Source organism: Drosophila subpulchrella, unplaced genomic scaffold, assembly GCF_014743375.2.
Source record: "Drosophila subpulchrella strain 33 F10 #4 breed RU33 unplaced genomic scaffold, RU_Dsub_v1.1 Primary Assembly Seq354, whole genome shotgun sequence".
NCBI classification, from domain to species: Eukaryota; Metazoa; Arthropoda; class Insecta; order Diptera; family Drosophilidae; genus Drosophila; species Drosophila subpulchrella.
This window is the reverse complement of record NW_023665577.1, coordinates 9,397,687-9,410,286: the sequence shown is the minus strand read 5'-3', so window position 1 is coordinate 9,410,286 and position 12,600 is coordinate 9,397,687. Positions and strand designations below refer to the sequence as shown.

Here is a 12,600-nt window from a genome sequence, read left to right as displayed (position 1 = left end):
AAAAATTTTATTTTAGATATGATGGTAGCACTAATGAAGTTACATTTTTAATAGCAGTATTTACATTTTTACGTCAGGTTAATTTACCTTACATGGATATAAATAATATTTCTCATAATCTTAATCATTTTTATATGTTGGGGTACTTTTCATTGCACTGATAAAATTCTGATTATTATCCTTGTTCTGCAGAAACGATCATATTAAGGCTTTACTTAGCTAGAGCAACTAGGTGTCGACGTCTAGGGCCTTAAAAACTCCTCTCATCTCTTGGCCTTAGGTTTTTTTTTGAACTGGGCCAAAGAAATGACGCCCACTTGACTCTCTGTTGCCGCTCTGTAAGTTAGAAATAAAGATATTAAGTGGCAGTTGCAGTTTGTTTTGCGGTTTCACTCCGTGATTGACTGCAGTGCCATCAGTATTATCATTGGCATGGTGGGAGTTTGTTGTCATTTTTTGTCTCGGTGTATGTCAACACCCACTCGACGGTAATGGTAATGGTAATGGCCATGGCAATGGGAATGGCAATTGGGAGTGCTAGGTCCGGCACTCACTTCGTCATCCGTTCGTTGAGTCGTTCATTCATGCAGTTTTTGAGTTGGGTTGTAAGTTTGTTGGCCGTAGTCTTGCATTTTCCAGCTGCAGCGCTGCACGCGCCGCGGCAGTGAATGTTGTTGTCTATGATGGAAAAGGAAAATCTAACCTGAACTTTCTTTTTTTGTGTACTGCTGCAGTGTCAGCCACAATGGCAACTGCGATATAAATAAAATATAAGTACACACATTTATATATATATATAGTATTATATATATTCATGCTCTGCAACTCGTTTCACAGCCACAGATTTCGGCGTTTAAGGTCTACAGCTGAAACCCGTTGGGCTATTATGGATTTTACTCTTCATTTTTACCAGACAAAGGCAAAACGCAACCTGTTGATTTGGGCCGCCACAACAATAGAACAAAAAGCGGTTCACAGGCCTTATCCAATCCCGATGCGATGCACTCTTGGTTTCAGCCTGGGAGGCTGGCTCTTGCGGTGGCCATTCATATGGGCGGGACTCGGATTCGAGGTCTGCGGGGTGAAATGCAGTGAAAGTGTCGTTTCTCATGTTTTCAGCATGCAACAACTCCCAAAGCAGCGAATATAAAAACTTAATTAAATGTCAAATAATTCAACATTCGGCGCCTGAGCACATTTGCATCCCTAAATGCACTGGTAGAAGAGGATTTTAATTATAAGCAAGAGAAAACGCTATAGTCGATGGCCTCGACTGTTAGGTACCCGTTACTCAGCTAAATCTGAATTTTTTCATTAACAAACCTAGCCTATAGCGCCATCTAGCGCCACCTATCCTATAACGTCACCTAAACTGGTGGTGTATTTCTGAAAACAGTTTATTGGCAGCATGTGGTGTGAAATCTCGATAGAATTGGCAAAATGTTGATTATTATCTGGCTATAACTATTTAATGACTAGGTCGATTTCAATAACATTCGGCATGTAGATAAGTATTGGGTATTAAGAACAAAACCTCATTTAAATTTATACAAATCATAAAAAAACGATGGCGCCAGTCGGGATTCAGTGTTCTGGTCGTTTGTGGAAGTGGCACTCTGAAAGAAACTTGCGCTGCGCAAGAAGCACAAGAATCTGCATGCCAAGTCCCATCTTTCTAGCTCTTATAGACAGACGGACAAGGCTGGATCGACTCGGCTAGTGATGCTGATCAAGAACATATATTCCTTTCAGAGTCGGAAACTCTTCCTTCTAAGTGTTACATACTTTACGACGAATTTAGTATACCCTTATATTCTACAAGTAACGAGTATAAAAATGTTAAATTTATAAGTTTTTAGAAATGAAATTAACAAAAACTTATTTGATACTTGATTAAAATTCAGTTACTTATACTTCTGTGTATTCCACTTATTACTGTTTTTAACTTTTCAATTGTAAAACTGATTGTGTTTGCAGACTTAATTAATACACACAAAGAAAATTTAGTGGTGTGCTATTTTATGGGTAGCTATGTAAATTAAATAAATAATTTAATACTTTTAAAAACAGTTGCTTGCATTTTGGGGTAACTATTTAAACTTGGTTGGGGGGCTTTTAGAACAACGTTTTTGTTGTATACTTTTGAAAAACCGAATTTTTATAAACTTTTTACCCGAGTGCTGTGGGACCTTTAGGCTTTTTTTATGTGCAGGGCCGAAAAAATTGTATTTTTCTTATATTATCCACGAAATTTAATTCTTGTTTCTATTCAATTGTTATGCAAAATTCTTGGAAAAACACGAAGATCATTTTCAGAAGAATTTAAATAACTTGTTACTAAACTAAGCAAGTTTCGTTAATAATTTCTTTAGTAAATTTGTCATAACGGAATATTTTCTTTCTGTGAACTTCAGTCGGAGATTCACGCAATGCGTGGCGGTTCCCTGCCAACAGATGCATACGAAATTCGCTTTCACTGGGAAAAGACTGTCTGAGCTGAGCTTTGGCTGATCTGGAAAAGCGTTTTCACACCGCTCGGCCGCCGCTGCTGGGGCCCAATTCATAAGCCCATTTTCATTGCATTTTCACACATTCATAACACTTTAATTAACTATTTTCAACACTTTCGTGGGGTCCGCTGCGCGGCACTCGCATCCTGCTCGCGGTCATTTGCCGAGATTCGATGCGATCCATGAATCTGTGGATCCACTCGCACTTCGCATTTTAAAACTCTCTCGCCCGGGGATGAGATGATGACTTTCATTTGCCTGGGCTCCTGGTCACTGTCTATTTGCGTACTTTTACCTGTCCCAGCCAGTTAGTTAGTCACTTTGGCCAGTAACTTAGTTAGTTGGGGACAGCTGTGGGTCGCGCTACTGGTGTTTGCAAGTCGATAACTCAGCCTGCTGGACGCCAGTGGTGTGCTTTGCCAGTTGGCCATGGCAGCTGTTTGTTTTGGCCGCATCTATTTGACAACGCATAAAATTTGCACATCCATCGTGAAGAAGGGCAGACCACCGCATACCACACATTTCTCGCAGATGTATCCGCGACTTTCCCTTTTCTGAATGGGGTTATGATTATTATTATTGGCACTGTCACTGCTTTCTGGTCGCTGACTTGGTTGTGGCATAGATTCCCTGCCCTCAGAACGTGATCGGTTTTTTCGGAATATCTAATGACCACACACAGAGAAAAACAAACCGAAATCAATTTGTCATTGTCATCATTATTTTAACATGACGCTTTTCAGCGGTCACAAGAATCATATCTTGGCCATGTCCAAAATATCTCGATTCCAAGAGACGAATTCCAAATGATAAATTTTATGGCCTAGCAATATATGCTGAATACAAAAGTGCACTTGTTATAAAATGCTTTTCAGACAAATATTAAATAAATAATTTAAGTCATCATTATAAAGTCATTCTTTTTTATCCTTCTAAACCTTGTATTAAGAAAGCATTAGTTCAACATCAAATATGTTAAAAACACAATTTAAAACAAATTAAAAATGATTAAAATTGAAAAAGAGAAAAAAAAATGTAGAAAAGTATTTGTTTGAATTTATTTTTAAGTATGTACCAAACCGAAATATTCTTAACCGTTTCTTATTTTTAAAATTTAAAAATGTTACTTATGTATTGCCTAACAGAACCGCTAAAAAATCTGAAAATGTATTTCTGAAGTCAAAATGATAGGGAAATATTTATATAAAGTTGTTGTTTAAAAACTGCTTCATAAAAAATAAACGTAATCTATTTGGAAAATAGATTTTAGTCAGAGCTCAAATTTAAACTAAATCCTGTTGGTAATTTAATAACTGTAATATGCCAGCTGTTGTGAAAATGTGACTTCGTGGTATCTTTTGCTAAAACCTAGATACAGAGTTAAATATATCGTTTCTGGAATGACAGTCTATTGAACATGCAAATTTACCGTTCTGTTCACCTGAGCGGCTCGCTCCAGACGCTCGACTGAGCTTGAAAGGGAAATGCTTTTACTTACTTTTACCAAAAAACTCATTTTCAATTAAAGCCCGGACAATTAAGATTACGACTACGATTTTGGGCACTTTTGGCCCGCTCTCCCGGCGGGTAAAAGTAGCTGGCCGTGGCAGTGGCTGTGTTTATTCGCTGGTTTCCCACCGGCAGGAGGCTGCGACTGTTGACAATGTTACATGAACTTCGGGCGAAAGCAGCGCAGCGGCAGCGACAGCTTACAAATTACAGTAACAATGCTTTTCCAGCTGCCGCTGACCGAGCCGCTGCAGCGCTGCCGCCGTCGGTGCCGGCGTCGACTGCGCATTACCGTTGGCTGGCCAAACGAAAGACTTAAGCGAGAAACTTGCACGACTAGTTTGGGGGAACCGCCGCCGGTGGCCAGGGGGCGAGTGGTGGGGCGGAGAAATGCTTTCGCAGCAGATGAGCATGCCGATGCCGAAGTCGCTGCCACTGCCGCCGTATATAAATTGTCGTGTGCGGTGGAAAATTGTATCATTCAATCCTTAACCGTCTGAGCAGCTATACGGCAGCAGCAGTCAGCCAAGACCGAAAAACACACAAAAATACAGTTTTCCATTCAAGAGAAAGTGCGTTCGCCGCCGAACTACGTGAAAGTGTAGTGTGGACCCACAAAAGGACTATCCAAAAGAACCCAATTCGAAAATTCGTGCAAGAACAACTCAAAAAAAAAAAACCAACCAATCCAAAACGCAAAATGGCAAGCCATAAAGTTACTTTCGGTGTCTTGTGTCTGGTCGCCCTGAGCGCCGCCCTTCCCGCCGAGGAGACGCGCGGCCACGCCCGCAACGCCATCGGCGGCGAGAACGACATTATGGATAGCATCTACAGCGACTGTCTGCGCAAGGACTCCGTCTCGTGCGTCAAGTACAAGCTGTTCAGCTTCGTGGACAAGGTCCTCGGCGCCCGCGACCAGTTCGCCCTCACCGAGGGCGTGACCGTGGTCCGCTCGCCGGACGCCCCGCAGCAGGAGGCCGCCCGTTCCATCTCCGGCGACGAGTCGTTCGAGTCCCTGGCCCTGAACCGCATCAGCAGCTTCCTCAACTCGCACACCATCAAGGTGGAGCTGAAGGGCGCCGACATCGTGCAGGCCGTTAGCTCCACGGGCCGCGCCCTCGAGGATGCCTCCGAGTCCCTGTTCGGCTCCAATGACCCCAACGCCCCCGAGGAGAGCCGTGGCAAGAAGAAGAAGGCCGCCAAGATCCTGGGACCCATCCTTGCCCTCGTCGCCCTGAAGGCCGCCGCCCTGTTGCCCCTGCTCTTGGGCGCCATCGCCCTGATCGCCGGCAAGGCCCTGCTCATTGGTAAGATCGCCCTGGTGCTGTCCGCCGTGATTGGGCTGAAGAAGCTGCTGTCGCAGGAGAAGCACGTGACCTACGAGGTGGTGGCCCACCCACACCACAGCAGCAGCCACTCGGCGAGCCACGACTCGTACGGCAGTGGCTACAGCGCCGATGCCGGAGCCTCTTCGGCCTCCTACGGCAGCAGCGGTCACGGCGGCTGGGGACGCTCCATCGACGCCCAGGACCTGGCCTATGGTGCCCAGAAGCCCGTCCAGGCCTAAGTCACAGGATCACCAGCGCAAGCACACCACAAATCAAAATCACTCAAGAAGAAGAATCAGAATCAGAATCGCGAACACACACGAGACTCTCGATGAGGAACACACATTATTTATCGTTCGTTTTAATTAATTTATTAATTTAATTTATTTTATTTATTTCTCCAAGCAATGAAAACGAAAAAGAATGAATCGCACACACACGCAAGATAATGTTAAACCGGACAGAAAACCAGAACAGAACAGAATCAGAACCATATATGTTAGTTGTTAAAACTGATGAAGCTAAAGTTAAGTTTGTAAAAAGAGCGGCCAGCGAGAGTTACCCCACAAGTTGCAAATACTCAGCCTTAAGTCTAAGCTCGCACAGCACTTCCCCGAACCATCAGCACCTCGATCACCCGACTGCATCTATTCGTAATGCACTCTCATCTGTCAGTCTATATCTATATCTATAGCTACAACTACATCTACATCTACATTTCCATCTATTTCTATCTATCTATATCTGTGCTTCCATCTTAAACTGTATACTGCCTATACCAAAACTCTGCCGATTGCCATGCAATCGAAGCAACGTACAAATCCTAACTCTACAATCTATACCTGTACTCTATACTCTGCCTGTTCAACTATGTTCTTCACATGCAATTCTAGTCTTACAATACAACAACACCAGCAACAAGCATGCCTACTATTAGCTTTAACTCCTCTAGCTCTAACTCTACGTCTATCTCTATCACTATTTCTACATCTATCTCGATCTATGCTATATCTTCTGAAAAACTGTCCTACTCTATCCACGACTATCCTTCATTTTCTCGCCTTCAACTGAGTCATAGTTTTGGTCATTCGCATGCCATCACTTGCCATAGGTCTCCGAACACACATCGCCACACCAAACTGAACTCATTTTCCGGCTCTACCTCGGAGCCACTATTTCCTCACTCGACACTCGACTTCCACTTCGACTCTTCAACTTTCTCATTTCTCCTATCTGCCATCTCTTTCCGCCGACCTCTGCTGCCTCTGCATCTGTCACTTTCTAGCGCTCTACTTTCCCAAAAAACAAAGCCCACTGCTACTCACACACCCAGTAATTCCCCGTAATGTTAAACATATTTTTTTTCAATATCTTAACTCCTTAAGCGTACTTTATGCATCCGAGCGACTCGAAGCGCTTGTCGGCCCGATTGGTGTCGGGCTCACCTGCCCTGTGGACCTAAACAGATTTTTAATTATCAACTTAAAAATACCTTGTTTATGACATTTGGAGGGCCCTCTAGCCAGCGGCCGCAAGTTTCGAGTCGCCAGCACGTCGTCTACTTTAATTTAAATATTTTAAGCAAAGTCGTACGGCGCTTTCACAACCTTATAACTCCGGCAACAGTAGTAAGATGACGATGAAGACGAAGAAGAAGCGTGAAGCTGCAGAAGTGGGCAACTCACACAGATCACAAACTCACTCACAAAAGAATGTAAATTCCATAGACTACAATACCCCCCTCTCTTTGTCACACATGCATGTCATTAAACAAAAAATGATGAAAAACATAACACAAAAAAAGTTGAAAAAAACACAAGCAAGGAAGATTAATAAATAAAAAATCAATGAAAATCAAGACAAGTCTCTGTAATTTATGGCATACCACGGGGTGAAAGCGAAACGACAAAACCGAAAGCTTTATGCATAATTCCCAATCGAAGACGAAAACTGGCCGTTGACAAGTCCATCTTGGGCCGAAATGCTTTCATTTCAAGTGAAATTGATTTGCGACCCAGTTGCCCCAGCGAATTTCAAAGATTGCCCGTTAATAGGTGTAAATAATTATGACCGGGGTCTGGCCAAGACAGGTTAACGAAAATCCAATAGACCCCGCTGGCTTCTGACGGCCACAGAAACAACTCGAGCCACCGACAGTGAAAGTAAACAGTTAGGAAACCGAAACAGCAGCCCAGACCCCAGTGGAAAGCCTCTGAAATCGTGGCACATGGCCAAGACCAAAAAGCGTTTTCCAAGCCGCTCTAAATGTGGCCAAGTTGCGGCTGCCCAGCGAATGCCCGGCGAAAACAAAAGACAGGTTAATGCGCATTAATGTTAACAACTCATTTGAGCAGCTGCCAGGCTTGAGCAAACATTGACTGACCACTGTCAGTCTTATTTTTTGGTTTGTGGCCAACGCCGCTCACTTAATCAAATGGAAATTACGAAAATTTTGGGCTACGCTCGGTTGGAAATTATCTCAAAGAGACCGCTTGGTGCCACCAAATGTCAGTCGAAATGTAAGGAACAGCCATTTAGAGGATTTACACGGGATTAGGCAGGCGTTTTAGCTTTGGGGTGTTTTCGTTTTAATTTCCAGAGCGAGAGTCGCACTTGTCAGAGAAATTTATAATGGTAAGTAGAAAAGACTTTTGATTTTCAAGTGCGCATTTGGCACAGAAGGAGGATATATATATATTGGGAAATACATTTGGTGTGAGTATAAAATTTGAAAAAAAAACATTGTTAATGAGGTATTTATACAATACATACTGCTAATTATATGTTCTTTCCTTCTATAAATGCATTTTCCTGTTTTATGGCCATTTACTTTATTAACTTTCTGAGAATTTATTTTATTGAAAACCTATACCACTTACTAAAAGGTTAGTTTAAAATGTAAGACAATAATTATTTGTAGTCTCCATTAGCTTTTAAATATTCTACTCAACACTTTAGTCGGCCGCCATGTCCCACAATATCCACAATCGCTTTACGAGATTGTTAACGTTCTTCGGCTCCCATTTCGTTTCTGATAAATTTCGTTTACTGCTGCTAAACATGGTATATGCAAATCGGCTAACCAAAACGAAAGCCCCACTGGGTGATTTGGAGCGAGCAACGGTTGTGCCGCTAGAGAAACGCCGCCTCGGTGGCAGCCAAACTGGTGCAGCATCAGCACCACGCTGCACCACCAGCTGCAATTTCACATTCTGAAAAACCAGATAAGAAACCACAAAATTTGCAATAATTCATAAGAAGAGTTAATGGCGGGGGCACACAAGGCTGAGGGGAGGGCTTCGGATCGTGCAGAATGCCCAATTTAAAAGCAATTTCACTGTCAACCGGACGGGGGGCAGTGGGAGGTTAAAGCCAAGTGGATGGGATGCCTGCAAGGGCGGCGTCGCAGCGCAGAATGTGTGCAGAATGCTCAGCGAAATGAAAACGAGTTTGGGCCAACTCCGACTCGGAAAGCAGGTCACCAGAACGTAGACAACAACCAGGGGCGGTCCCGAAGCCAAAGTTGATTGTCGGCCTTGCAGCACTGCGCTTTCCAGCAATCCAGCAGAAAGACAGCCGGGGACCTGAAGGCAAAAATCAGCAAAAATGAAAATAAACGAAATGAAGAGCCAGATTGCCTGCCCGGCTAATAATATTATTAGGCGCTCGGCATTGCTGCCGCTGCCATCATTTTCCGCTCCAGCACGTTTTTCCCACACTCGACACTCGACAGACAAAGCACGCATCTGAATTTATGATTACACCAATTGTTGGCGCAGCTTTGCTCACCATGCATTAAATCATCTGAGTTTTCATTGCTTTTGATTAATTGAAAGTTAATTGGCCACGAGCCCGCAAAGCCGTGAAACAGTTTTGGCCACTCGAGCGTTTTCCCGGCACGCCTGATTGGCCGCCGCTTCTGCTGGCCATCGTCGCTTGTGGTCAATTTAAATTACGCTATGCAGTTAACAACAATCGATCGCAATTATCGAACGGCCGTTGCATCGCCTCAGCGGTTATGCCGCACATTGCGTGAGGACTTTGATTAGCAGGTCAATTTGCATTGCAGGCGAAGACCGCTTAATTGCTTTTGTCGCTGTCGAGTGGTAAGCGGCTGAGGCACTTTGTGTACTGGAGCTGTCCAAATCTGGGGTCGAAATGTAGGGCTTCTAGCTTATCGTATTGCCATGGCAACATTCCAGATGGAATACCGCATATGAAAATGAAGAGATATAATATAAACCGAACTCACACAAAAATGCCATCGTCAAATAGACAAATGAAGTAGTTAAATGTATTTATCCCGTAAAGTGTAAATTTTAAGCAAACTTAAAAAGTTTATATTACGTAACGAAGAGCGTTTCGTCTTTAAACGAATAAATGATAGAATATACGTAACCCATTTAAAATGGTAAGTAAGCCATATTACCTTATTAAACTGTTTAAATACCAATTGCTCTTGAATTGCTGCTCTTGAATTTCAGATAGTGGGGAAGTACGTGGGGACTGACAGAAATTATCTTGCGTTCTTTTGAGGCTTTAACTTGTGTGTCTTGATTCACGCGGCGCTGGAATCAGTTGTGAATTTTAACAATACTGATAAGTTTCCATATAAAAGCACATACAGAAACTATTTTAATAATACAATTACATACCCAATTGCCTAAAATTTGATAGTAATATATATAAATACTAAACCATTAAAAAGCATTTGTACCTCTACCTATTATAGTAAACATATTTACAATTCACAATTTACATTTTATGGGTAAAATTACATTTGTAGTAAGTTCTTTTAAAAGCATTTCTTTTTAAAAATTACAACAAGCAATACTTTTTTAAAAATCGAGAACTATTTTTATCTAGAGTTTCTACCAATATCAGATTATTGTCTGCTCCTTATAATTAAAAATAACTAGACCCAAAAGTTGAATCTTACAACATTGCTAACATTTTCTTAACTCTTTAGCACATGCTTACAACATTTCCCACTTGATAAATATTTGAATGTTACCAGTTATTAGCTTCTGTTTTGACACCTCTTCGCTAACTTATTAACATTTCAATTATGATAAACGCCATCTATTGGCCATTTCACCAAAGCAGATATGATTGAGCTCGAAGCTTTTCTCTACTTTCGTTAAGTGCGATCAAGTTCGTGTCTTAACTCTTTCGTTTCAGGAATTGCACTTTTTCTCAGCAGCACCAAAAAGTAGGCAACAAAAACTATTTTTGTCAGAGTGCATGAGAAAAAAGAAAAGTTTCGGCCAAATTGGGTGACGACAGTGAACTTGCCCCAAAAGGCATTGAAAAACCGAAAATGCCTGTGTTTACGGTCTAGTAAATGGGATGCAAAGACAGTGAGGAATGGCAATGGCAGCGGCAGTCACGCACGAGCTCAATAGCTTAGAACGGGCTAAAAAGCGGGAATATAATTGCAAACGAAACTGCATTTCGGTGGCTTTCGCAGCGAAATCACGAAAGCGCAGCCCCACTGGCCAACAACATCTGGCTAATTGCCGTGATATTTAGACTAAGACAAAGCGTGTGTTTTGTGTTTTTGTGTTTTTCAATTTCAGGCAGCCAGCCGACATGCGATTTATCCGCCACAGGTATAAAATGCATAAGATCCACCGGCCAGCACTCAGTTGAGCACCCAAAGAGCAGCGCCCGGCGTCTTCTCCCCAGTTTGTGCCTCAGCTCAAGGACCGGCCAAGGATCCCGTTCTCGTCCAGCTTCGAATAGCAACACCCATCACAGTCATGATCAAGTACGTGTGGCATGTGGCGGCCCTGATGATCGTCTTCTGCTGGCTCTCGAGTGCCCGCAGTGCCAGCTACCAGCATCAGAACCTGAACAGCCTCAGTTCGGGCCCCAAGCCCCAGGTCCCAGCCAATAGCCCCGGAACGGGCTCTACGGGCTTCTGGAAGGACATGTCGATGGTTTACCGCATCTACCAGCAGTGCACCGGCGATAACATGTCCGTTTGCCTCAAGGTCAAGCTGCTAACCGGCTTGGAAAAGGCCTTCCGATCGGCCAAAACCCTGTCGCTTGTGGAGGGCATTCAGTTTGTGAGTTCCGGCGGCGAAACTGAGGAGCCGAAAAGGGCTCCCATCAACGAACAGGATATTGAAGCCGTCTTGCCGAGGAGCGTGGACGCCAAGGAACAGGTCCTTAACAACATGATCCTCAAGCGGGTGGGCAACTTTCTTCAGGATCATACTCTGCAGGTGAGTGACAATGGAAGCTGAAAAAATATTTAAAAGTAAAATTTATATGCTGAATTTTGTGAATGCAGTTGCATGCAAAACATCTATGCAGAGTTATGAAATTATACAATTCTTATGTGTGAAAAAGCCTATCAGGGTTGCCAGGCCATTATACAACAGTATAATTTAAAATTGCAATACACTTCTCTTCTTAAAAACAAATAGTTAATATTATTAATTTATAAGAGGCCTTTTAAAATTCCATCCATAAAAGCAAATAATTCATATTTATTTATAATTTCCTTTCCTTCATTTCTGTCCCAGGTTAAATTTGACTCCGAGGCAAATTCGGTGGAGGGTCGCAAGAAGAAGGAGAAGAAGGGCAGCGGCGCCATGATCATGATCCCCCTGCTGCTGGGCGGGACCATCGTGCCCCTGGCCTACGGAGCACTGGCCATGCTGGCGGGCAAGGCGCTGATCGTGTCCAAGCTGGCCCTGGTCCTGGCCTCGATCATCGGCATCAAGAAGCTGCTGAGCGGAGGCGGCGGCGGAAAGGAGTCCTCCCACGAGGTGGTCGTCTCCTCGGGCGGCCACTCCGGCTGGGGCCGGGAACTGGACACCGCCTACAGCGGCTGGAAGCCGGCGGCCAAGGATTCGGCGGGCAGCGCCAAGAGCCTGTGAGCTCGCATTTGCATTTGGAAAACGGAGATGGTGGAGGATATGGAGAAGCTCGGGATGGAAGATTCTCGGGGGATATTTGTGGAGATTGAACCAAAGAATCGAGCGCCGCACGAACTGTCTGACTAATGTCTAGTTTAATTCGCCTAATCGATCATTAATTTAACGAACTAAATGTGTGTGTTAGGTTTAAGTAAGCGTTAATTAAATATAGTAAATTCTGCTACCCGAAAATCACATCTAGATGACTTGTTTTTGGTGTCGCTGCCGCTCCCTGAACATGAATTTTTGATAACAATTAAAGTTTCATTGAAACGGGCTTACGTGCGTGCCAAAAATGGCAGCCGAAGCTGCTTCGCTTTCTAC

The 12,600-nt window shown here is 43.4% G+C and overlaps 2 protein-coding genes across 2 annotated transcripts; both read left to right on the top strand.

The window, feature by feature from the left end:
• Positions 1-4,532: 4,532 nt before the first annotated feature.
• LOC119560113 lies at positions 4,533-7,174 on the top strand. The gene has a single exon (XM_037873462.1). It carries the CDS (start codon positions 4,720-4,722, stop codon positions 5,584-5,586), a length of 867 nt encoding a protein of 288 aa, XP_037729390.1. The 5' UTR covers positions 4,533-4,719; the 3' UTR covers positions 5,587-7,174.
• Positions 7,175-11,010: 3,836 nt separating this feature from the next.
• Positions 11,011-12,458, top strand: LOC119560506. The gene is made up of 2 exons (XM_037873980.1): positions 11,011-11,577; positions 11,881-12,458. Exons 1-2 carry the CDS (start codon positions 11,110-11,112, stop codon positions 12,235-12,237), a joined length of 825 nt encoding a protein of 274 aa, XP_037729908.1. The 5' UTR covers positions 11,011-11,109; the 3' UTR covers positions 12,238-12,458.
• Positions 12,459-12,600: the final 142 nt, after the last annotated feature.

What these genes read in the sequence shown, in the direction of transcription:
- LOC119560113 (XM_037873462.1), top strand. Translation starts at nt 4,720, where the DNA reads ATGGCAAGCCATAAAGTTACTTTCGGTGTCTTGTGTCTGGTCGCCCTG.
- LOC119560506 (XM_037873980.1), top strand. Translation starts at nt 11,110, where the DNA reads ATGATCAAGTACGTGTGGCATGTGGCGGCCCTGATGATCGTCTTCTGC. An exon ending in TTCAGGATCATACTCTGCAG is followed by an intron (nt 11,578 to 11,880) that starts GTGAGTGACAAT and finishes TTTCTGTCCCAG; the next exon opens with GTTAAATTTGACTCCGAGGC.